Source organism: Choloepus didactylus, chromosome 14 (genome assembly GCF_015220235.1).
Source record: "Choloepus didactylus isolate mChoDid1 chromosome 14, mChoDid1.pri, whole genome shotgun sequence".
Taxonomy (NCBI): domain Eukaryota; kingdom Metazoa; phylum Chordata; class Mammalia; order Pilosa; family Megalonychidae; genus Choloepus; species Choloepus didactylus.
In genome coordinates, this window is record NC_051320.1 from 28,933,022 (window position 1) to 28,959,937 (window position 26,916).

The 26,916-nt window shown below is 39.0% G+C and overlaps 2 protein-coding genes across 4 annotated transcripts in view; both read left to right on the forward strand.

Moving 5' to 3' along the window:
- KCNB2 (potassium voltage-gated channel subfamily B member 2) overlaps positions 1–26,916 on the forward strand; it is a 407,843-nt gene that overhangs the window by 93,606 nt on the left and 287,321 nt on the right. The window lies entirely within an intron of this gene.
- On the forward strand, positions 8,091–10,259 carry LOC119509368 (proline-rich nuclear receptor coactivator 2-like). The gene has a single exon (XM_037803347.1). The coding sequence runs from the start codon at positions 8,342–8,344 to the stop codon at positions 8,762–8,764; it is 423 nt and encodes a 140-aa protein (XP_037659275.1). The 5' UTR covers positions 8,091–8,341; the 3' UTR covers positions 8,765–10,259.

Below are 26,916 nucleotides of genomic sequence, written 5' to 3' on the forward strand. Positions count from 1 at the left end.
GCTCTCAGGTCTGGCGTAGCAGTGCAGCCCAGGCTCCACTTTGTTGAATCCTTCTGGGGAAACCTAATCTCTCCGTAATTCTTTATGAGGCCTGAAGCTCCATGTGAGGGCTGGGCATTCCTGGGAGGTGATGGCCTGTCAGTAGCCATAATTCTGTGTTTGTTGGAAAGGCTGGACCCAATTAAACTTCCTCTTCCCCCTTTGGCAGTAAGCTGCAAATCCTGAATGGAGATTGGCAGAGGCAATTATTTCCTTCACCTTCAGAGAGCAAAGTATCTGAGAATGCTTCTAAAGGAATATCATTCAATTTATGTGAGATTTTGAATGAAGATTAGGTTTGGTTACTATCAGAATGAAGAAAGCATCTTCCTGGTGACTTTTTATCCTGTCATTCAGCTTATTTTGTCTGCCTGATTGACAGAAAAGGCTCCAAAGGAACTCCAGGTGATCTTTCTGGGGAATATGGAATCCAGAATGGAAAGAAAAGTGCCCCCATCTCTCTCACCAAGAATTCACTGTGAGAGAGTAGGAAATGTTTCTAATCTGCAGTTTTGACTTCCTCTCCTCTAGTATTATCAGGGTTTACCACTTGTTTTCATAGGATGGGATACACTGTAAATGCTGGTAAGTAGGCTGCAAGGTTTAACTGTGAACAAAGATGCTAAAACTTCATTTGGAGTATGAAATAGAAAGGAGAAAAGATAAGAGCATGTGCTAACAAAACATTTAATGTGGAATAATTCCAGATGTCTTTAATCTGACAGAAGTGTTATAATCTGTGGCTTCTCTAGGGCCTCAGAGAGAAACAGTCTGACTTCTGTGTCACTTTAGGCAAATTCCTTAATTTCCTTGTGCCTCCATTTTCTCATCTATAAAATAGGGTAATAGTACTCACTTCATAGGGTATTTGTGAGGATTAAGTAAATTAATCTGAAGCAAAATAAATACTGGGGTAGTTAGAACAATGACTGCCACATAGTAAGTGCTCAGTGAATGTTAGTTCTCATTGTAAATTCCCTGATGTTCATGGGGCCTGAAGCGACACTAGTGAAATCAGATCTGTGTTCATATCCCAACTGTTTGCAGGCCTATCACATAGTTCCTCTGAACCTTCTCTGGAAATCTAGAGTTCTCTGGTAACCTTTTATGGGGATCCTAGTACCTGTCTCACAGGGTTATGTTTAAGCTAAAAGGATGATTTATATGAAAGAGTCTGCCATTACACTGTCACTCAAGGGAAGGTAGTTGAAATCTGAGTCGTGTAGCAAATATGTACTCCTAAACGGTGTTAAAGTAACTGATAGCAGGCAAACTAGCTTGATTGCTTTTTATCTAAGTTAGAAATCTATTTGCGGACAACTGTCCATTATAAACTATGGAAAGGATGCAGCATTCCTCTACTGAGCTCCAATCCTTTCATTGTGATGAGATTAGTTTCCAGTCATGACAGCAGGGTTTACCAAGTGTTTTGCATCCCTTATCTCATCCATCCTGACCACCAATCAGGCAACATTATGATCCCTGTTATGCTGCAAGTTAGAAATCTGTGGCTCAGAGAGGTTCAGTAACTTGCCCAAGGTCACAGAGCTAATAAGAAGCAGAGGCAGTGAGTTCTCTTTGACTCCCAAACAGTGATTTTTACAACTATGATAAAACAAATCAAATTTCTTAGTCTCTCAGAGCAATTTTTGACATGACAGTTCAAATTGTAGAAGACTAAACCTTAATTTCAGTTAAAAGTGGGAAGCAAAGTAGTGAAATGAGAACAAGAAGGAGCCTAAAACTCAGGTACTGGTCCATTTCTGCCACTGACAAATAAACTCTGACCTGCCAAAAGACTAAATCACTATCTTCCAGGCTTGAAAAATCTGCCCCCAAATCAGAGGCTGCTCCACAGTTCCTTTACCAGAGAGACTTACAGGCGGGATCTAGGTGGGAGTGGCAACTGTTGGATGGTGCTCATGCTTCAAAGGCGCAATTGCCAAACAACCACACGGTTTGTTTCAAGATACTAGGCTCCCCACTGACCGGTATGCTTGGGAGTGCTGGAGATGGGAACGTTTACATAGTATATGTTGCCACAATTTCAAAAAAGAAGCCACTGAAGAGACAATGACAAATGCAGTGCATGACCCTGGACGGGATCTAATAATGGAGGAGAAGCCTCCCCAAAGGCCATTACTGGGACATATGAAAAAATTGGAATATGCACTACATGTTTATATCAATGTTAAATTTCTAGAACTTGATAACTGCACTTAAATGGTTACATAAGTGAATATCCTTTTCTTAGGAAATGTAGTTGGAAATATTAAGTTCAAGGAGCATAATGTATACAACATACACTCAGATGTTGAGGATGGCCAATGGCGTCCGGAAAACCTGTGTTAGCTGGGAAGGCATGTGGTTGGCGTCTGCTTGATCCCAGGTTGTGTTTCAAAATGGTGTTCTCCAAAATGTCTGCATCAGCTTCCAATGGCCATCTTCAAAATGTGTCTCTCAGCTCCAACTAACTATGAGCTCCTTCTGTCTGAGCTTATATAGTGCTCCAGTAAACTAAACAAGGCCCATGCTGAATGGGCAGGGCCACACCTCCATGGAAATTATCCAGTCAGAGTTATCACCTGCAGTTGGGTGGGACACAACTCCATGGACTGAACCAGTAAGTTCCAATCCAATCCACACTAATACATCTGACCCCGCAAGAATGCATTAAAGAATATGGCTTTTTCTGGAGGATATACTATATACAAACCTGCACAATGTTTGACAGAGATTATAGAGGCTGAAATCCTCTTGCCACCATCACCATCCAACCCCTTTGATTCAGCCTCTGCTAGCAGTAACCAAAGATAAACAGGGATGAAATGGCTTACTGCACTGTGCGGCTGGTTTAATCCACATTTGATAGTGTCACTGGACTAAACCAGACCGCAAGGTACAGCCCTACTCTAAATAAATTGTGTATTATACAATGACCAGTATTGAGAGAGTTAATCTCCTTTTGCTTGGCAAGTTGTAGTAGGAGATTTCAGTTTAGTTCATTGCTTTCTAAAACAGTGTTTTTCCTCCTCTTACTCAGTAGATCTTTTTTGTAGGGAAATTGGAGCTGTCAATCCTTCCGGAGTGATCACCCTTTTCGATCAGATTATCCCTGTTAGCTAATCACGAAGCGTGTGTGTGGGCTGGAAGAGGGAGGAAGCAGAGAAGGCCATCAAATGAGGAAATTTATGCAATATTTCTGGCAATAGCTAATGCAGCAAAGATGTGCCCCAGTGGTCAGTGATTCTTTTTGTAAAAATAGCTAATTCTTGGAAGGTTTGGCGGAATTCTGAGTCCCTCTTCTCTCATCTCCTTTCCATATAAATTCTGTGTAACAGATGAGTTGCACTACTATGCGCTTGAATAAAGGACTGTTAAGCCTACAAGCCACCAAAGAATCACCAAGAAGGAATTGTACAACCTCATATGTAAACATGTGAAGAGCAAAAGGTAAAGTAGATGAAGAAAAGACTCCTGGAAGACCAGATTTGAAGGCAGTTGAGGGGGTGCAAAAAAGAAATGAATGTGGAATGAAAAGTAAATAGAGGTAAAAATTAGAAGGCCATGTGTAGGCATTTCCTAGCTCCTCCTCTTAGGAGCTCTGAGACTTCAGCCAGCTCAGCTTTTGTATTCTCATCTGCAAAATGGGGTAATAGTAATGCCATATAGTTGTGAAGATAGAGTGAGAAAATAAATGGAAGGCAATTAGCACATACTAACACTTAAATTTATTAACGATTGTTAGAATTATCACTACTTTTCCCCATGGTAGTCATTAGAGATTTCAGCCTCAGCCATTCAGAACTGTGTAACCGATCTTTTGAGATCTCTATGACCTTCAAAATGGGTCAAAATCTAGTCTTCTCTCATCTCTTCTTTCCCCCCTCTTTTTATCTTTCATGTGACACTAAAGCTAGAGCAAACACCCTGAAGTTTTCCCTTGCAGATGTATTGAAACTTACAAAAGATTGGTCAACTACCCTGGAGTTGAGCCTTTTTGTTCTTTAGTCCTCAGAAGCTATTTCCGCCAAGGGCATTGGCTACCCAGCTTCATAAATAGTGCTGACTCTTTTACCTCTCTCCAATAACCATGTGACAATCTCTTTTCTCTTTTGAAGCTGAGTTCTTTCAAAGAGCATTTCTAATTGTGTGGTTTGCTTATATAAAGCAAATGCGTATTTTCAAGTCATCCTTAAAATTGTAGCTACCATCTAATTTCTGCCTCTTAAACAAACAAAAACACATGCAAGCAGTGCCCCAAACTACTGTCAAATCCAGTGTCAGTCTATGCATAGGCTTTTATAGCTGGAAGAGACTCAGAAGCCATTGGATACCATTTTCTCCATTTATGGTTGTTGAGGCTGTATTTGGAGAGGTTAGGCAACCTGCTAGGACATAGGGTTCTACTGGCAGAGCCTGGAAGACTTTTTCCACCATGTTGCATTGTTTCCCACCCCAGAATGGAGAAAAATCCAAATAAAAGCACCCTTCTTGCCTTTAGAGGATAGATGACCAAAGGCCAATTTGAGACAGGATTTAAATTCATCCCCCAACTTTTCATTTGACTTCTTTGAATTCTCACTGTTGACTTCCAGGCATGCCCGGTCTGGCTGAATTATCACCCTCTTTGTACCTCCAGGGATGGCACAGAGTGAAAACATGAATTTTTTTTTTTTATATTTTAGATATTTTTGTGGTTAACAAATCCATTATGATACTAAGGGAAGCTAGAGTTTTCAGGGATATGGCTTTCATCATTGATCTTTGTTGCGTCAAAGGACTCTGGGGTGCATAGCTCATAGATCTGACCCAGGATGACTGTTCTTAAGCCTGCTCTAACCACAACAGTGGAAGCCCAGAAATATCACTCACTGGTCCCAAATCTACTGATTACATGTCCACAAGTTATATTACTGATTACCTGCTCCTCTTCTTCAGGCAGAGAAACTAGTTTCCAGTTCTCATGCAGTCATTTATTTTAACACTTCTTAATATTCCACATTTTTTCCTCCCCCAGTATTAGACTTCTCCCCCTCGGGCTGTGAGAGTTGCCTTGTGCTATTATTTGACCAAAAGAATCTCCTTAATCTGGCCTCTTTACTGCCTCTCGCCCAGGTAGAGTTCTGAATAATTCTCCTCAAGGGAAGACTGCTCTTTGCTAAGCAGGGACACCCAGGAAGTCTGTGCCTTTGCCCAAGTTTCACTCCTGAGGCTTTCTGATCGCTATTGGAGTAGTCCTTTGCTTCACTGGCTGCTTACTAGACTCACCAAGGGAGCTTTGAAAAAAATGCAAGTGCCAGGGCTGCACCATATACATGATTCTGGGGAAAGGTCTATTTTTTTAAGCTCCCAAGTTTATCTGATGTGCAGCTGTGGTTGAGAACTGCAGGACTTTTCCTGTAACAGAGAATAAAACTAAAAATAGAAAGATGGAATGGAAACCTGGAAAGGTAAAACAGGTGGCATCTTGTTGAGTAAAGGAAAGTTGATAGCCAAGAAGGTAGGACAGGGATACTTCATCAAATGCATGTTTGTTTTTGTCCCATGCTATAGCCCCAAGGAGATGTGGCAGTGCATGATGAAGAGTCTCTTTGTCCTGCAAGGCAAAGAATAGAAGGAAAGGAATAGTATGTGCTTTGTCCAATCAACATGACCATTAACTCTGATTCTCATTTTTTTTTTTTTTTTGCTTGATGGTGTGATCCAGACCATTATTTATACATCAGTTTCCCTCCAAGATAATGATTTCTGCATGCATGGAGACATTGCAGTACCATACACATGGTAGGAGGTAAACACTTGCTTGTGGAGCAAATGAATCACAGAGGAATAAGTGAATAAACAGAAAAATCACACATATGAGCCAGTCCTATGTTTTGCTGCTTTTCATCATGATCATCAGTGATCAGTTAGGGCATATCGTGGAACAGAACCCAAATCCTGCTTTATCAGAGTGAAGTATTTTAGAAAATGATCTTTAAAAAAGTGCAGTTTTCAAAGAATATTGAAACTGTAGTAGCACTCAATCCAGTGCTGCTGGAAAAACTAATGCTGAGGAATATTGATTAAAAAAAATAAAACTTGTTAAAAAAATTCGTTTTGTAAAGTCAGATCCTAAATAGGAAAGTATAAGAATCTCCATAAAACAACTTATGATAAAAATGTATTAGGAAAAAAAAAGGATTTTAGTTTAAAATATTACATTATGGTCAACTTCAGTATGGGCTAATTGACTATTTAGGATTTTGGTGAAAAACTTTATCTTCTGAACTTAAAATCTTTTAAATGATGCTTTTATCAGCTAATCCATTAATTCAATTTTATGTAACAAGTAGTTCAGGACCAGTCCTAAAAAGGGTATAAATGTGAAAGAAGTTGGTCTTCAGTACCCTCCCCAGCCATAACCTTGTAAATTTATATATTAAGTGTTTACCATGATAACTTTCATTAAAGTGTGATTTCAAACATAGGGTTAGGGCAGGTGTCTATATTGGGATAAGAGGTGTGTGTGTCGGGGGTGGAGGAGGTTGGTAAAGGGATAATGAGAAGAAAAGAATGGAAGCACAGGTGCAGGAGATCAAGCAGTAGCTACCTTTTATAACCGCGCCATTAATAAAACCACCCCAAGTTCCCTCTTGACAATCCAATAAATTGTTCCTATTTAAGAAAAGTTTTGCTGAATTAAAGTAGCTTGCATATGCTTTAATTTGGGGATTATTTTGATGGTAATGGTTCTACCGGTATGACAGACTTAATTGCTCCCAACTTGTAGATGCATTCGTTTTTCTGACAGCCCTAAAATCCTATTTTACAAAGCATCTTCCAATATATTTATCTTTCTGTAAGTGAGTTAAATCAACACCGTGGAGGTAATTCTTTGCATCTACTCTTGGAAGAAATATGTATTGTGAGTTTCTAAGTCGGGCAAAAGAAATTGTGATTCTAGATGTGCCGCCTAGATCTTCTTTCCTGCTTAATCTCTCATTACTAAATCTTCCTGTTCTTTTAACCTTCCATTTTATATCACATCAAATTAGACCAGTGAAATTGGATACCGTTGGCTCGCCTCGGTTGTCTGAATACTGTGAGTATACGATGGCCAAACACCAGACATTGTCATCAAACTGCCTAGTTTTAAATCTTCATCTGGCTCCTTACTAGCTAGCAGCAGGATCTTGGGCAGGCTACACAACGTCTCTAAGACTTGGTTTCCTAAACTGTGAAATGAGTATAATAATAGTACCTACCTCACACAGTAATTAGTGATAAGAATTCATGAAATAATGTATGTGAAACACGTAACAGTGCCTGGGACAAGTGATGGGCTTAATAGTTATTACGTATTAATTGTTAATCCGGGTATTTCATAGGAAGCTGTGATAGCTGTGCACATGTGCCTCAAAAACCAGAAATTCTTATTCAGTGAATGGCTATTTATTGCATGGACTTTTGAGCACAGAACTGTAGTAAGCTCAGGATTTGAATTAAACCTTGAAATTTAATTAAACCAGATTTAGTTAAGTGAGTGGAAAGGAAAAACTATCTACACTGTCCAGTATTGTAACCTCTAGCTACAAACAGCTATTGAGCACTTGAAATGTGGCTAGTCTGAATTGACATGTGCTGTAAGTGTAAAATACACCCTGGATCTTGGAGACTTAGTGTGAAAAAGAAAACGCAAAATATCCCATTAATAATTTTTATTTTGATTACATGTTGACCTGGGTAATATTTTGGCATATTGCGTTAAATAAAATATAGTATTAACATTAGTTTCACCTGTTTCTCTTTAATTTTTTTAATGTGACTATTAGAAAATTTTAAATGACATTTGTGGCTCATGTTATATTTCTATTAGATAGCACTGTCTAAATGGTACAAACCCATCATTAAAAAGAAAGCAGTGGTCAGTAGAGACAGAAAGGGGTGGTTGGGTCGGCAGATGCTTGGGTGATCAGCAGGTAGTTCGTCAGTGCTCTTGGGCTTTGTTCGTTCCGTGCCTCGTCTCTCCCTGGAAGGGGAGGGAGACTCCAAGGTCGAATAGGTTCCGCTGCTGTTGCAGTACCGAGCTTGAAGTCGCTAGGACTTCTCTCAAACTTGTGTGCTGAGGAAACTCAGATGTTGGCCTCAGCTCCTAGGCTGTCTTCAGCAGATTGGCCCATGAAAACTTCTGTATTCAGACAAAGGAAAGGATCTGTCAGAAAGCAACACCTATTATCCTGGGCTTGGCAGCAAGGAAGAGGACGGGTAGTGGAAATCCTGCAATCTGAAAAGCAGACTGAAAGGTGACAACCTGAAGATGGGTGGTGGAGAGAGGTATAACATTCCAGTTTCCCAATCTAGAAATGTTAGTAAGAACCAACAACAGCTTAATAGACAGAAGACCAAGGACCAGAATTCCCAGATGAAGATTGTTCATAAGAAAAAAGAAAGAGGACATGGTTATAACTCAGCAGCAGCTGCATGGCAGGCCATGCAAAATGGGGGCAAGAACAAAGTACACTTTTCAAATAATCAAAATTGGAACTCTAGTTTGTCAAGTTCCAGCTTACTTTTTAAGTCTCAAACTAGTCAGAACTATGCTGGAGCCAAATTTAGTGAGCCACCATCACCAAGTGTTCTTCCTAAACCACCAAGCCACTGGGTTCCTGTTCCCTTTAATCCTTCTGATAAGGAAATAATGACATTTCAGCTTAAAACGCTACTTAAAGTACAGGTATAAAATAAGAAAATACTTATGTTTAAATTTAGGCATCACATTTAAAACTAGTTGTCAGTTGGTCTGAAACAAATTCATTAGGGAATTACTCTGTATAAAACTGCTAATGTAGAAAATATGATTAGACTTAATCTCACTTGTTTTATGTATTGTGGGCACTATGAGGTAATGGTAGTATCAGTGCTACTTAAAATAACTAAGTTATTAATGATTGAACTTAACTATTCTTAATTAAGTAACTCAGGTGAAACCAAGTTTAGATTTGGAGGATGACAAAACCTTTTTAATACTTGTTGGGGGAAACTACTAATTTAAAATTATCATTCATGGATCAGTAGATTTACTTGTTGAAAGCTAGTGAATCAGGTTACAAACATCTAGCTAAGACAGAGTGACTAAGAACTAGTTGAACATTTGAGTTGAATGTCCTATGAACACCAGAACAAGAATATGTCAACAACCTGATGCACTGCTAACAAAAAATGTGAATTTTCCTTAATGAATAGTTAAGTACATTTTAATAAGTTTTACAGTGGTTCATGTGGAAAGGGCATTAGGGACTTATTAGAATGAGGCACAGCACATCCTGATGGCCCTGTTACATATAGTGGATAGGTAACTGCCAGTACATGCTCCAAAACCATTTTTAATAGGAATGGTATTTAGTAGTCACTGAGTAGCTTTCAAAATACATTTTTTTGTATTCTAACACTGCACAAGCTATTGACAGTGATCTAGCCTGAAATGATCTCTGTAGAGGTTGGCATTAAGTGGGGGATTGTATAATGCGAAAGTTTTATGTACCTAGGGGAGGAAAGAGCCATGTAAATACATGTATAAAGCTTGTAGCATATGTAAAAACTTGTTGGCCTTTATCCTACAGAAATAGAATATTTTAGTATGAATTTGCTGAATGTAAGACCATGGACTGTTTTTTTATACTATAGCCTAATTTTAAAGGTTCATATTAATTTTAAAGTTTGCCTTTGTGCTGAAGTGCCAGTGTATGTATGTTATAATTGGTATGGTTGTGAACTATTTTTCAAAGTAAATCCTAGTGTAAGAAGTTTTATATTGTAATTGAAGAGATTTAAGCTGCTAAAACACTTCCTATTTTTAAGAGTTGAAATGCAGTATAGGACTGTTCTTTTTTCCTTAAGCCCAAAGATAAGTATTAAAGGGTCCCTCCAACCTTAAAGATTCATTTTGACTCTCACCAATTTTTGCAACCTTTGATACTAGTATAGTTTATTGTATGATGCCAGTATTTTATTTTGTTGTTAAGTGCAACCTAGGACCACTTATGCAAAATAGTAACACATTTAACCTATCTTAAGGATAAATGTTAAACAAGTTAATCCAATAGTAAGTTTAAAAAGTGAGGGGGGCGGTTTAGGTTAAAAACTATTGTTAATGCCCTAATTTCTAACTTTGCAGCTCTTCAATATTTGTAAGAACAGCTAAACTGTATTTCTCCAAATAAATTCAGATGACATTATCTTGCCCCAAGTCTAATACTGATCTCCTAAAGACAAGTTTACATAGTACTTAATATACCTGTAAGAATTTGAAGCATGAAATTACAAATAAAAATTTTTTTCTCCCCAAAAAAAAAAAAAAAAAAAAAGAAAGCAGTGAGGGGCAGCAATGAGCACGAAGTATGGACTCAAAGAATATATGATCTAGTAAGGGGCGTCAGTACCAACGCACATTAGAAAAGAGCCCCCAGGATTACATGGCTGAGTTCATAATGCCCAGTGGCTTTGGGGTCACCTGTGTCTTTTATACTCAGGAGTTGCAACAATGACTGTAATCCTCTGAAGACCCAGTGAAGCAACAATGTCCCTAACCAGTTTTGAGAACTTAATAGCACCCTGCTTGTCTTCTGCAAAGTCAGATATCATAATAGCAATACAAAGGCAAAAGGGCTTGCTGCTGGTTCTGCAGTCTTCAGGGCCCCTTTGTTCAGACAAAATTTGTTTGCACTGGTTTGTGTAAATATTTTGGCCAATAGAGCTGTGACCTATTTTGAAGTACATCATTGAAGTAATATAAGACGTGAAGTAAACCTGACTATAGAACATTTGAAACCTGAATAAACAGGCACATTTTAAAGCTTTTAGCCTTGTCAAGAAATAGCTATTTTGACTTTTAGCTAGACGGCTTTTGAGCCTGCCAAGCAAAGGAAACAGATTTCTCAATTAGCCTATCAGAACTTCCTTTCTGTTTTCATGTATGCCTATCTGGAAGTGGCTGTTCTGTCTTGTGGTTCAAAAGCGTGCTTTCCTTGGGTTTCCAGCACTCCACGGTGAGTGCATTCCAGGTGCCCTTTCCATGCAGCCACTAAGCACAAAGCAAATTGCACCTTACTTTTTGGAAATAAAGAAGGAAAGGAAGGGAATAAGGCTGGAAAGGAGGATGAGGCCTTTATGGAGCTTCTCCTATTGGGCCAGGCATTGGGCTCGGCATCCTCATGTTAACTGAGGAGTGTGATGGGCTAGAACTCTCGGTAAGTAATTTAAGGTGTGGAACCAGCAGCTTTGTGGTCATCCTAGGACTGACCATATGGCACATCTCAGACCCTGCAGCAATCCCTAATCTGGACTGAACCCATTTAGTGCTTACTGTAAAGTTCTTCCTGTCCTTTTTGCATGTCTGACTCATAGGGTTGTCTGGAATCCCCAATATGCCATGAGTTGGAAAAGCACTCTTATTAGGCCACTCTGCTGAGACTGGGTGGTCAGATTTTTGATGAGAACCCAGCACACATTTTTGAGGCCTACTCACCTTTTCCTTCTGAACTTTACCAATTTTGATTTCTGCTAGGTTTTCTCTTCTTGAAAATACTCTTTAATGCCATAAATCCCTAATGAAAATACAGAGGACACTTGAACACTTCTCGTATGGATCTGATTTTTGAGTGCCAGTGGATATTGTGTGAACAAGAGAAAACACATCTGAAGAACTGATTCCTCTTTGCTCTGAGCAGAGGCCCATAGAGAAAACTTGTTAGGAGAATATCAGCCGTACTCAAGGAAAATCATTACCCTGCAAAACTGTGCAGGAATGGAGTTGAAATAAACTTATTTTCTAATGTTCCCAGCTATTTGAAACTGGTTTAAATGGGGCAAATCAAAGGAAATAACCTTTACTTGTCACTAGGTTATAGTGCTTTGCAACATCTGGGGGAAGAATGGCCCTTCATTCATTGAAATGTGTGTACAGTTGAATAAATAACAACATTGTGATCAGCAACCTAAATTTGTACATAAAGTGCCGTGTTCATTGAAACTGGATTTTGTGCTGTACATGAACCAATTGTTTTATTATCTGAAAATAATTCATACCAGAAGCTTAATTGCTCATGTACGCTTTATCTGTGCCAACCACATTAGTCTCTTCTTACTTTTTAAATACTAATAAACCCTGATTTTAAAAAATTCCACACCCCCTTTTCTTCACATGAATGCTATCTGGAAATGAAGTGGTGCTTTTTGTTTTATTTTGCTTTGCCCTGGATTGTGCTGCTTGATGATATTTACTAGTTGCATACCAGATTTCTATTCTATGCTGGTTAGAATGGAATAAGCTATTGCTCTTCTATGCTGTTCACAGTTTGGTCAGCCCTGATGGTACATATTGGGTCTTCACAACTATACGGAAAGAAGCAAGGAGTGAAAATGCATTCAACTTGCATCTCGGGTGGTGGCATCACTGCCTAGAGCCTGAAAGTAATAATCCCGTTGATCCAGCAGTGTGAGGGTGAGCTTTGCCAAATTGGAGCTGCTTTGTTAGAAACCCCACACATTTGTCTCTAGAACATAAGCATACCTCAGAACTGTGCTTGCAGAACTCTGGTTATAAAGTGATGCCCATCTCTTCAAATGTCAATTAAATTTGTGCAAGTGTTTGCTTTGGTCTCTAATTGTGTTAACTCACAATTCAATTACAATTTGTCGAGTACTTTCCCCAAGCCAGGCACTCACTGAACTGCTCATATACATTATCACATTTAATTCTTGCAGAAGCCCTGTGAACTAAGCACTAGTTCCTTTATTTTACGGGTAAAGAAATGGAAGCCTACGTTAAACTATTTGACCAAAGGAAATGAGTCAAGGTTCAATCTCAAGTCGACCCAAGTCTGGCAGTTGGCTCCACTGACACTCTGGTGGGCCAGGGGCCTGTGCTAAGGGACAGAGATAAGAAAGCCCTAGAATGAATTAGAGAAGAGCAGACAGGGCCAGGGGTTCCTGTAGACTCACCTTTTTAGATATTAGAAAAGTGGTATTTGTGATCTCTGTGGGATGCATTTGGGTCATGGCTCAACGACATCATCTTTGGCCTATGCTGTCAATGGTTTATGTCCTTGACACTGAGGAGCCTGACGTAGTGGGGCCCATGTCTAATATGCAAGGATGCTGAAATCCTAGAGCCCACCTCCTACCAATAGGCATGGGTTCATCTCTGGACTTGGCATTTCATGTCCTGGGTTTATATGCCAGGTGTCAGTGCCTTGCCGTTTTCAGGCTGCTTATCATAGACCCTGTGTCCTGGGCATGGAATGTTTTATTATCAGGCTGCTTCTGGACACTTTGCATGAGCAACTACAAGATGGTGGTAGTATATTTTACACTCCCAAGTGCATCCCTTTTTTTATGTCAGAGCATCAATTCTGCATTAGCTAGGCCTAGTAACAAAGTCATCATCTTCTCACATTGCTGAAGGCAACCCCAGAGAAAGTATAATATATGGTTCTATTTGACTCCCTTGACTCAGCTCTTAGTTGTATCAGAGCTTGTGGGCTCCTATTTCAGAATAACTTATGGGCTCTCTGTTCTGCTGGAACTTCACAGGGGGCATGGGACTGCTCTAAATACTGTCAGCTAAATTGTCTGATGATCATCTTAAAACCAAACCAAATTATGTCCAGATGCTTCCAAATGCCTGTCATAAACGGTCGTGAATTGAACGGAAACCCCGAATGGAAACACCACCTCCTGCCTTTAATTTTATATACTGATCCATCAACAGTGTCACCTTCTTGTTTAGTAAATGAAAGAAGGGATTGATGAGTCTTTCCAGCTATTGTCTTTGGCTACATATTGAATAATACGTAGCCTGTTTCACAGATTATAAATTGATAGGGTAAGCCACCTGTCACTGAAATGAAAATTGATGTCATCTTTTTCTCTTCTTCAGCTTTTTCACTAATTCTGGGTGGCAGAATTTTTCTTTCACCTTTATTTTAAGTGAATAATTTTGATGAAAGATCCACCAGGTTGAGTTAGGGAGAATTGTTGAGGGGGTGAATCTGTTGTATGTTTATTATTTTTGTTGGTGTGTACATATATGTGTGTATATATGTATAATGCATATATATATGTTTAATAAATATCCAGGTAGATATATCAGAAATATATATATTCAAATAGCAAAATGTATTCAAATATATATATTAAATACTTTATATATACATTGATTGCTGTTAGAATTACATAGTTTTCTGTGTTTGCATTTTATTTGATAGTGTTTAATGTTTTATAATCCGTAAGTTATGAAAAATGTAACTAAGAGCTACATTTTTTTCTAAAGTCCTTATTTCTTATGGGTGAATATAGTGATAGTCCCTAAGACCTGAACTCTTTCAAGAAACTTAAGAATCACTTCCTATATACCACCAGAGTCTGTTTGGTTGCATGGTAAAAGTTAGAAAGATAACATTCAGGCAAGTGCTATACTCCCCAAAAGACTAGACAAGGAGTAATTTTGACAAAGTTTCCCTGTTTCTAGAGACAGTCCTGAGGGCGTTGCAGATGGAGGGAATAACTTCAGCAAGGGACCAACACGACTTTAGTAATTTATAGTTTAGGGAATATACCTTTTCTTTTTAAAAGTTGGCGCAAGATGTGAAAACTTGCACCTTTTTTCTATTTTCTGCAACTTCTCAACAATTTCCAACAGAAGTTCAGCAATTCTGAGAAAGATCACAGATACACAAAATAATAATGCATATTTATAAGAAAGCATTTTTTAACCAAAATCCTCTAAGTTATAATGATTCTGTTTTCTTGGCTGAAGTTCCAAAATAAAATGAGGTTAAGTAACCTCAAGATCACTCAGTAAATAAATGGAAGAGCTAAAATTGGAACTGAGGAGTCCCTGACTCTCGATAAACAGGCTCACATCCTTCTCTGCATTTGCCAGGCTGGCAGGACACATGAGGGGCTGGCAGCATGAAGACACTCTTGCGTGTCTTAAAATAGTTTTGAGTTCTAAAAAACCTATCACAGCAAATCAAACTCTGTTACCAATGCCGACTCCCCATCCCAGCCCCGTGGCTATCCACCAAGGAAAGGAGCCTGAGGAAATCACTTTCCTTTTAAATATCCAGCTTGTCATTCCTTGAGGAATTTGCTCTTAACTGTTTGGGTAACTTTTAACACTATTCTTTTTTTTTCTCTTTTTAAAAATTAGCATGCATCAAGTTTGCTAGAACTTTTTCGGTACCAAGGAAACGAATATAAATTTAAAAGCCCATCCAGTTTCAACAAACATGTCACTCTTCAATTTGTTTTCAAAAGCACATACATTAATTGATGGTCTTTGGACACCAACACAAAGATATAAATATAATAATTAAATTTAAATGAAAATGCACAGGCTCAGTGCTCAAGTTCATGACTCTTATTTATCTCTGTGGAAGAGAATATAGCATCTGATTCAGAAATAGCAACAAAAATCTTGATTTTAGCCCATGCTTTTGATTCCTCTGTGTCATATTAGATAGGAGCATCATGAAGTGAGGCTGATCTGTGTCTGATAAACACCTGTCTGTGGTTGCCTGTGTTTGGGAGATAATATCAGTGATTTACTTTAGGATAAAAGGAATGAAATTTAGCTCTTAAACTGTGTGATAATATTTCTGCACCAAATGTATTCGAAATTCCACTAAATTCCTGTTGTGGGTGCATTACTTTATATATATTTTTTTCAGATAATATAAATTAATAGATTGAGTAGAATATTAACAATTATTCATTCATTAACATATTTGGTTTCCACCTAGTTAGGGGAATCTGTGTGAAATAATGCGTATCAGACAAAGAGAAAGAAATTACCAAGTCAGATTTGATGCCCTGTCTAAATAGCATTTATAAGCAGATAAAAAGAGACTATATTATTTACCAGACCAAGGAATAATACCTAAAGATCAATAGAAAATACCTTTAAAATAGGTCATTACTTTCTAAGAAATATGCTTGCTACCAAATTAATTTGACATTTTATTGTAGTGAAGTTTTAACATGGTGCATGGTTTGAAAAAAAATTTTGCTTTTTTGCTTGTGATGTAGACTTTTCTTGTCTTCATAGATATGTACATAATACAAAAGCATGTCTACCGTCTCCTATTAGAGACATTTTTCTTGTCTACTTTCAAAATAAGAGGTTTTCAAAAAAAGGTTTTCATCATCTGAGAGTAAAGAAAATATGTTAAATATTATTCCTTTGTATTTAACAGAATGAAATAAATTGTACTAGTTTGATATCTTCTCACTCATAGTTTCCAGAACCATTCCATTCTGGATTTCGGGATATGGGTTTCTATGTTCAAATTATACCTCGCTGGGAGTCTGTTAGCTTCTAAACTTCTCTGCGGAGATGCTGCCTCATAGGAGTCGCTATCGTTCAGTGTGAACGGGGGGGAGATTGGGAGATGAGTCACTGGCCCAGTCAAAACTGTCTTTCCCACTGATCATGAATGAGATTAGACATTTAGTGATGAGGATGTGGGGTCAAAAGTGTCCAGCTGTGTACTATGAAAAACTTCCCAGGCCTCCATCATAGATTATATATATCCCTTTAGGAGTCTCAGTGAACCTCTACGCATAGATCTTTTCCTCCCCGCAGGAATTCTGGACAGTTCTAACTGTGACATGGTGAAATGAAGTGATTAATAAAGCCACCTGGAATGACTCCAACAGGGGCAGCTCATTAAATTGCCGCTGAAGGAATGACATCTGCATCTCATTAATCAGATGGTCTCCTGGGGTCTATTCTTGGTTAGTTAGCAGGAGGAGGCAGTGAGCATTAGTGGGTCCACCAGAGCAAGGAAGCAAGGACCAGGTCAGAGTGGTCCAGGTTCCCCGTAATAAATGAATAAAGAGTCATTAAAAAGAAAAATACATATACCTGGGAACACATAAACTAGGGTAGTTACAAACGCATCCAATTCCTTAAATAAAGTGTACTTTTTGTGGGAAAAAAAATAGTTAAGTAACATCCTGTAACTGTTTATAGACCCAGTCCTGCTTTTATCTTCACAAGCCCATTCAACCAACTACTCCAGGTATCTTAGCAACCTTATGTACTTTTCTAAAATTCCAACCTGGGATTTTTCAACCTGCTGGATGCCCGTCTGTTGTCCTCTGGCTCCCACATAGTCACCACTTTGTTCTAACAACTGATCTGCTCAGTTGTTTTCACCCGCAACAAAAGAGAGGCAGAAAGGACATTGGGAGAGCTCCAGCTTGGCGTGAGGCACTTCCAGTACATTTTCTCATTTAATCTTCTCAGTGGTCTCCATCTGACTGATGAAGAAACTAAGTTTCAGAGATCACGTTGATCAGAGCCGGGAATCCCCGCCAAGTCCCTCTGAGGCCAGGACCTGTGTTTTTCTCACTCTGCTTCCTGCATCCCAAGATTCAAGATGCCACTGATTCAGTCACCCACTGATGGATGAGTGTACCTGTCACAGTCTGCTTGGAGAAAGAGCCATCTCAGGATTTACAGGATAATTTTCATTATTTATTTTTAAAGGGAAAGTCCAAATTTATCATGCTTTCTAAAGAATGTACCTTTAAATGCCTCCTGCGTACTGAATGCAGATATAGATATAAATGTAAAGCTAGAGCTATAATTAGAGACAACTCCCTAGTAAAAATGACTCAATCTCCCATATAGACTTTTTGCATTTACTATATGGCAGCCAAAACCTATTTAGTAAACTGATACTTTTGGGAACTTCAAGATAACATTGTGCATCAAAATTGACATTTACTTTCCAAATCCTAGAATTGTGTCACAAGGCTGTGGGAAACTTTGGGAAAATGTCTATTCCTGTGCTCTGCAACATTCATTGAGAAACCTTCAGTGAAGAGAGTATATAGAATGAAGAAAAGACAAAGCAGAAGCCTAAAGTGACTTTTCTTTTAATATAAATATGTTTAGATGTCACTCTTGAGACGTAGTTCCTTGTCATAGTTCATTTTATACAGGCCTTATAAAAATGGTTATATTAAAAGTTTCTGTTTCTATTAATATCCAATTTGACCTGTCATTGATAAATAAATAAATAAAGTCCTTATTTCCGTAAGTAAATAATTTGTTGGTCAGGCTTGAGGGACCTATTTGAGCAAAGGAATAGTAAACTATTTTCTCTTGGGAATTCTTTTAAAAGTTGCATTTCAATTAAGATGGTGTTGAATAACAAAGGCAGTGTGAAGTGGAATTATGGATATGAAGTACTCACCATCCAACACTAAAACAACTCATTAAACCCCTACTGTTAAAGATGACTTAACATTGACATCCAAAGGGCCTTCCTGCCCCACAGAGTCAATGAAGGTAGGGAGCCACACAAAACAGTAATAAAAGGCTCAGCGGTGACTTGGCTGGAGGCCCAGGTGTGGTTGTCTCCTATAAATTTTACTAGATAATCATAGTCAATTCTAAGCACCCTTGAAAATCTTCATGTATACTTCGTCTTTGGCAACTAGCTATCTAGTCCATCCAATCAAACTTAGATCATTAGGAGGAAAGATTATGTAACAATAATGATTACATTGTTTTAAGATATAGTATGATAATGTTGGCAAAGATCTTATCAGAAATTCACCCCTAATTTAGAGTATGCTACTGTCTACTTGACCTTTTTACCTGGAGGTTGAACCAGCATTTCAAGGGTAACAGAAAGACGTAGAACTCTTGAATTTATCCTTATCCCAATCTCCACACCAAATGAGCATTTCCCCCATTTTCTCCATCTTGGGGCATGACACCGCACAGTGGCTCAAGTAATATGTCAAAAAAAGTAATATATCTTGCTTGATTCCTCTATTTTACTCCCCATAGCAGCAAGTGCATCAATTCTACCTCCATAATAGGCTTTGAATTTGGCCTCTTTTAACCACCTTCTCACCACTCCCTAGTCCAAGGTCCATACATTAGCTCATATAGTTCCTTTGTGCATATTTTACAAAGGCATCTCTTTCTCAGGACACTTTACTTCCATCTATTGGAGTATTACAATAATACACTGAGTTTCTTCAGTGAAGATACGCCACTGCCTAGCTGCTGGAAACTAATTATAATGAATCCACAAATCCATAATATCTGTGATGTGAATGGCATCCCTAGGATTGTGCTGTGAGAAACCTGCAGCCCTGAGCCTGACATCTAGGCTACTGCAAGAGCTAGCTGTACCCATCTTACTTCTCTTGCCCTTTGGCTACTGTCATTTTTTTTTTTTCACAGAGCATCCAGGGTGATCTTTTTTAAACCATACATCAAATTGTGTCCCTCCCCTGCTCAAAACCTTCCAATGGCTTCCATTTACACTCACAATAAAATCCAAATAAAATAAACTCCTGCCATAGCCTTCATATCCCAATAAAATCTGACCCCTGCCTGCCTCTCTGATCTTTTCTCTGACCTCATGGGCTGGCATTTATTCAGGGTGCATTCAGGGGCCCTGATGACTGGTGTGTCTGTTCTGGCTGCCATGTTGGCCTTGGAATATCTACCGTGGCTACTTCTTTTGGTTCTGCCTGCTTGGCTCTGGCCCCACAGCTTTTGACATTCTGGAACATACCAAGCATGTTGCCATCTGTATTAATTTCCCAGGGCTGCCATAATAAATTACCACAAACAGAGTGACAAAACAACAGAAAGTCCTTCTCTCACAGTTGTGAAAGCCAGAAGTCTGAAATCAAGTGTCAGTGGAGTCATTTTCCTCTGAAGTCCACTCCATGATGCTCTCCTAGCATCCAGTGGTTGCCAACCACCGTCCCTGGTGTGCCTTCACTTGTAGTTGAATGACTCACATCTCTGCTTCTGGCTTCACATGATCCTCTCCCCTCTTCTCTCTGTGTCTGTTTCCTCTTCTCTCTCTTCTAAGAACTTGCCATTGGATTAGGGTCCACCCTAATCCGGGATGATCTCTTTTTGAGATCTTTAACTTAATTACATCTGCAGAGACCCTTGTTTCTTCCCTGAATCTTTTTTCACCTGGCAGGTATGGTGTTGCTCTTTCACTTTGTCCCATTCTCTTCTCAAGTAAATTCCTGGCTGCCCTGTCTAATAACATCTCCCTCCTCCATTATTCTTGATTTTTTCATTCTGGTTTTATTTATCTTCATGGCACTTCAATACCACCTGGCATTTCCTGGTATATTATTTGTCTTTTTGTTTACTGATTATTCTCCCCCCTAGAATATAAGCCCAAAGAGATCAGAGACTTTGTTGTCTTCATCTCATTGTCACCTAAAGCAGGGGTCAGCAGACTGTGGCCCACTGGCCAAATCTGACTTACCACCTGGTTTTGTAAATAAAGTTAGCCTGGAGCACAGCCAAGCCCCCTGTCTGCAGCTGCTTTCATGAGACAACAGCAAGAGGTGAATAGTTGTGACAGAGACTATGTGGCCCATCCTGTGTACTAAAATATGCAGTATGTGGTGCTTTATAGAAAACTACGTGTGTATGGCCTATGTGTCTGCTGACAGTATGTATTTATTGAACTTATATTGTAAAGAGCTATTTCTAAACAGAGAAATTTAATTTGGTCTTACAGTTGACATTCTGAAGACTGAAGAGAAAGATATGTGGGTTCTTTTTTTTTCTAAGTTTAGAATATTTCAAAATATCTAATTTGGGTGGTTAAGAGAGGGAGATGAATTTCTGTTTTTTAAGAAGAGCTATATTTTGAATACACTTTTTAGATCACAGATTACTTGTTTAATTTTTGTAATGACCCCATTAGGTCAATGTATGCTCTATTTTATAGGCAGAGAAAATAAGGTCACCCAGCCAGTAAGAAGCAAAGTCACGACTCCAGGTCTGAGCTCTGATTTCAGGTCCAGGGTTCTTCCCTTTTCTTCTGCCCCAAGCAAATGTCATCTATCAAAGAAAGCACATCCAGATACTTCAGAGAGCCACGTCATGCTTCCAGCAATCACTATGAGCATGCATATCATCACAAAGCATGTTGCAGGCTCCCCAGATCATAAGTGTTATTTTATGCTTTAGTGTAAAATTTAAAGATTAAAGGTTATCAGCTACTTCAGAGCATAAACAAGGCCATTTTTTGGTATCTCCACAACATCTATAAGAGTGCAAGGTACCTACTGAGGTAGGTATTTGATATTGTAAAAATCCAATTGGATTCTGAAACTCGATACAAAATAAGGTGTTCTTTAAAGGCCTAAATGACTAGAAATATTTCTTGAAACCTCAGATAGTCATCCAGAGGTTAAAGTAATAGGTACTTGGGTTTACTAATAATCTAGACTCTTTGTATCAACTGCTTTCATCAGCCATTTGCTTTTATAAAGAAATGTTAAATAAAAAGGCAGTGACGGAGGCGGGGCAAGATGGCAGACTGGTGAGCTGTATGTTTTAGTTACTCCTCCAGGAAAGTAGGTAAAAAGCCAGGAACTGCGTGGACTGGACACCACAGAGCAATCTGTCTTTGGGCATACTTCATACAACACTCATGAAAACGTGGAACTGCTGAGATCAGCGAAATCTGTAAGTTTTTGCGGCCAGGGGACCCGCACCCCTCCCTGCCAGGCTCAGTCCCGGGGGAGGAGGGGCTGTCAGCTCCAGGAAGGAGAAGGGAGAATTGCAGTGGCTGCTCTTACCGGAAACTCATTCTACTGATTCAAACTCCAACCATAGATAGACTGAGGCCAGACACCAGAGACTCTGAGAGCAGCCAGCCCAGCAGAGAGGAGACAGGCATAGAAAAAAAACAACACGAAAAACTCCAAAATAAAAGCAGAGGATTTTTGGAGTTCTGGTGAACACAGAAAGGGGAAGGGCGGAGATCAGGCCTTGAGGCGCATATGCAAATCCCGAAGCAAGGCTGATCTCTCTGCCCTGGGCACTTTTCCTTAATGGCCCTGGTTGCTTTGTCTATTAGCATTTCAATAACCCATTATATCTCTGTGGAGGGCCGTTTTTTTTTTTTTTTTTTTTTTAAATCCTTTTTGCTTTTTCTAAAACAATTACTCTAAGAAGCTCAATACAGAAAGCTTCAAAGAACTGAAATTTGGGCACGTCAAGTCAAGAGCAGAACTAAGAGAGCTCTGAGACAAAAGGCAATAATCCAGTGGCTGAGAAAATTCACTAAACAACACAACTTCCCAAGAAAAGGGGGGTGTCCGCTCACAGCCACCATCCTGGTGGACAGGAAACACTCCTGCCCATCGCCAGCCCCATAGCCCAGAGCTGCCCCAGACAACCCAGTGTGACGGAAGTGCTTCAAATAACAGGCACACACCACAAAACTGGGCGTGGACATTAGCCTTCCCTGCAACCTCAGCTGAATGTCCCAGAGCTGGGAAGGGGGAGCAGTGTGAATTAACAGAGCCCCATTCAGCCATCATTTGAGCAGACTGGGAGCCTCCCAACACAGCCCAGCAGCCCAGAACTGCCCTGGGGGGACGGCACTCACCTGCGACATAGCACAGTCATCCCTCAACAGAGGACCCGGGGTGCACAGCCTGGAAGAGGGGCCCACTTGCAAGTCTCAGGAGCCATACGCCAATACCAAAGACTTGTGGGTCAGTGGCAGAGACAAACTGTGGCAGGACTGAACTGAAGGATTAGACTATTGCAGTAGCTTTAAAACTCTAGGATCATCAGGGAGATTTGATTGTTAGGGCCACCCCCCCCTACCCGACTGCCCAGAAACACGCCCCACATACAGGGCAGGCAACACCAACTACACACGCAAGCTTGGGACACCAATTGGGCCCCACAAGACTCACTCCCCCACTCACCAAAAAGGCTAAGCAGGGGAGATCTGGCTTGTGGAGAACAGGTGGCTCGTGGACGCCACCTGCTGGTTAGTTAGAGAAAGTGTACTCCACGAAGCTGTAGATCTGATAAATTAGAGATAAGGACTTCAACTGGTCTACAAACCCTAAAAGAACCCTATCAAGGTCAGCAAATGCCACGAGGCCAAAAACAACAGAAAATTATAAAGCATATGAAAAAACCAGACGATATGGATAACCCAAGCCCAAGCACCCAAATCAAAAGACCAGAAGAGACACACCTAGAGCAGCTACTCAAAGAACTAAAGATGAACAATGAGACCCTAGTACGGGATATGAAGGAAATCAAGAAGACCCTAGAAGAGCATAAAGAAGACATTGCAAGACTAAATAAAAAAATGGATGATCTTATGGAAATTAAAGAAACTGTTGACCAAATTAAAAAGATTCTGGACACTCATAGTACAAGACTAGAGGAAGTTGAACAACGAATCAGTGACCTGGAAGATGACAGAATGGAAAATGAAAACATAAAAGAAAGAATGGGGAAAAAAATTGAAAAACTCGAAATGGACCTCAGGGATATGATAGATAATATGAAACGTCCGAATATAAGACTCATTGGTGTCCCAGAAGGGGAAGAAAAGGGTAAAGGTCTAGGAAGAGTATTCAAAGAAATTGTTGGGGAAAACTTCCCAAATCTTCTAAACAACATAAATACACAAATCATAAATGCTCAGCGAACTCCAAATAGAATAAATCCAAAAAAACCCACTCCGAGACATATACTGATCACACTGTCAAACATAGAAGAGAAGGAGCAAGTTCTGAAAGCAGCAAGAGAAAAGCAATTCACCACATACAAAGGAAACAGCATAAGACTAAGTAGTGACTACTCAGCAGCCACCATGGAGGCGAGAAGGCAGTGGCACGATATATTTAAAATTCTGAGTGAGAGGAATTTCCAGCCAAGAATACTTTATCCAGCAAAGCTCTCCTTCAAATTTGAGGGAGAGCTTAAATTTTTCACAGACAAAGAAATGCTGAGAGAATTTGCTAACAAGAGACCTGCCCTACTGGAGATACTAAAGGGAGCCCTACAGACAGACAAACAAAGACAGGACAGAGAGACTTGGAGAAAGGTTCAGTACTAAAGAGATTCGGTATGGGTACAATAAAGGATATTAATAGAGAGAGGGAAAAATATGGCAAACATAATCCAAAGGATAAGATGGCCGATTCAAGAAATGCCTTCACGGTTTTAACGTTGAATGTAAATGGATTAAACTCCCCAATTAAAAGATATAGATTCGCAGAATGGATCAAAAAAAATGAACCATCAATATGTTGCATACAAGAGACTCATCTTAGACACAGGGACACAAAGAAACTGAAAGTGAAAGGATGGAAAAAAATATTTCATGCAAGCTACAGCCAAAAGAAAGCAGGTGTAGCAATATTAATCTCAGATAAAATAGACTTCAAATGCAGGGATGTTTTGAGAGACAAAGAAGGCCACTACATACTAATAAAAGGGGCAATTCAGCAAGAAAAAATAACAATCGTAAATGTCTATGCACCCAATCAAGGTGCCACAAAATACATGAGAGAAACATTGGCAAAACTAAAGGAAGCAATTGATGTTTCCACAATAATTGTGGGAGACTTCAACACATCACTCTCTCCTATAGATAGATCAACCAGACAGAAGACCAATAAGGAAATTGAAAACCTAAACAATCTGATAAATGAATTAGATTTAACAGACATCTACAGGACATTACATCCCAAATCAACAGGATACACATACTTTTCTAGTGCTCACGGAACTTTCTCCAGAATAGATCATATGCTGGGACATAAAACAAGCCTCAATAAATTTAAAAAGATTGAAATTATTCAAAGCACATTCTCTGACCACAATGGAATACAATTAGAAGTCAATAACCATCAGAGACTTAGAAAATTCACAAATAACTGGAGGTTAAACAACACACTCCTAAACAATCAGTGGGTTAAAGAAGAAATAGCAAGAGAAATTGCTAAATATATAGAAACGAATGAAAATGAGAACACAACATACCAAAACCTATGGGATGCAGCAAAAGCAGTGCTAAGGGGGAAATTTATAGCACTAAACGCATATATTAAAAAGGAAGAAAGAGCCAAAATCAAAGAACTAATGGATCAACTGAAGAAGCTAGAAAATGAACAGCAAACCAATCCTAAACCAAGTACAAGAAAAGAAATAACAAGGATTAAAGCAGAAATAAATGACATAGAGAACAAAAAAACAATAGAAAGGATAAATATCACCAAAAGTTGGTTCTTTGAGAAGATCAACAAGATTGACAAGCCCCTAGCTAGACTGACAAAATCAAAAAGAGAGAAGACCCATATAAACAAAATAATGAATGAAAAAGGTGACATAACTGCAGATCCTGAAGAAATTAAAAAAATTATAAGAGGATATTATGAACAACTGTATGGCAACAAACTGGATAATGTAGAAGAAATGGACAATTTCCTGGAAACATATGAACAACCTAGACTGACCAGAGAAGAAATAGAAGACCTCAACCAACCCATAACAAGCAAAGAGATCCAATCAGTCATCAAAAATCTTCCCACAAATAAATGCCCAGGGCCAGATGGCTTCACAGGGGAATTCTACCAAACTTTCCAGAAAGAACTGACACCAATCTTACTCAAACTCTTTCAAAACATTGAAAAAAATGGAACACTACCTAATTCATTTTATGAAGCTAACATCAATCTAATACCAAAACCAGGCAAAGATGCTACAAAAAAGGAAAACTACCGGCCAATCTCCCTAATGAATATAGATGCAAAAATCCTCAACAAAATACTTGCAAATCGAATCCAAAGACACATTAAAAAAATCATACACCATGACCAAGTGGGGTTCATTCCAGGCATGCAAGGATGGTTCAACATAAGAAAAACAATCAATGTATTACAACACATTAACAAGTCAAAAGGGAAAAATCAATTGATCATCTCAATAGATGCTGAAAAAGCATTTGACAAAATCCAACATCCCTATTTGATAAAAACACTTCAGAAGGTAGGAATTGAAGGAAACTTCCTCAACATGATAAAGAGCATATATGAAAAGCCCACAGCCAGCATAGTACTCAATGGTGAGAGACTGAAAGCCTTCCCTCTAAGATCAGGAACAAGACAAGGATGCCCGCTGTCACCACTGTTATTCAACATTGTGCTGGAAGTGCTAGCCAGGGCAATCCGGCAAGACAAAGAAATAAAAGGCATCCAAATTGGAAAAGAAGAAGTAAAACTGTCATTGTTTGCAGATGATATGATCTTATATCTAGAAAACCCTGAGAAATCAACGATACACCTACTAGAGCTAATAAACAAATTTAGCAAAGTAGCGGGATACAAGATTAATGCACATAAGTCAGTAATGTTTCTATATGCTAGAAATGAACAAACTGAAGAGACACTCAAGAAAAAGATACCATTTTCAATAGCAACTAAAAAAATCAAGTACCTAGGAATAAACTTAACCAAAGATGTAAAAGACCTATACAAAGAAAACTACATAACTCTACTAAAAGAAATAGAAGGGGACCTTAAAAGATGGAAAAATATTCCATGTTCATGGATAGGAAGGCTAAATGTCATTAAGATGTCAATTCTACCCAAACTCATCTACAGATTCAATGCAATCCCAATCAAAATTCCAACAACCTACTTTGCAGACTTGGAAAAGCTAGTTATCAAATTTATTTGGAAAGGGAAGATGCCTCGAATTGCTATAGACACTTTAAAAAAGAAAAACGAAGTGGGAGGACTTACACTCCCTGACTTTGAAGCTTATTATAAAGCCACAGTTGCCAAAACAGCATGGTACTGGCACAAAGATAGACATATAGATCAATGGAATCGAATTGAGAATTCAGAGATAGACCCTCAGATCTATGGCCGACTGATCTTTGATAAGGCCCCCAAAGTCACCGAACTGAGCCATAATGGTCTTTTCAACAAATGGGGCTGGGAGAGTTGGATATCCATATCCAAAAGAATGAAAGAGGACCCCTACCTCACCCCCTA

Bases quoted from the DNA above. Each gene is read 5' to 3' on its own strand.
- LOC119509368 (XM_037803347.1), top strand. From the start codon at position 8,342: ATGGGTGGTGGAGAGAGGTATAACATTCCAGTTTCCCAATCTAGAAAT.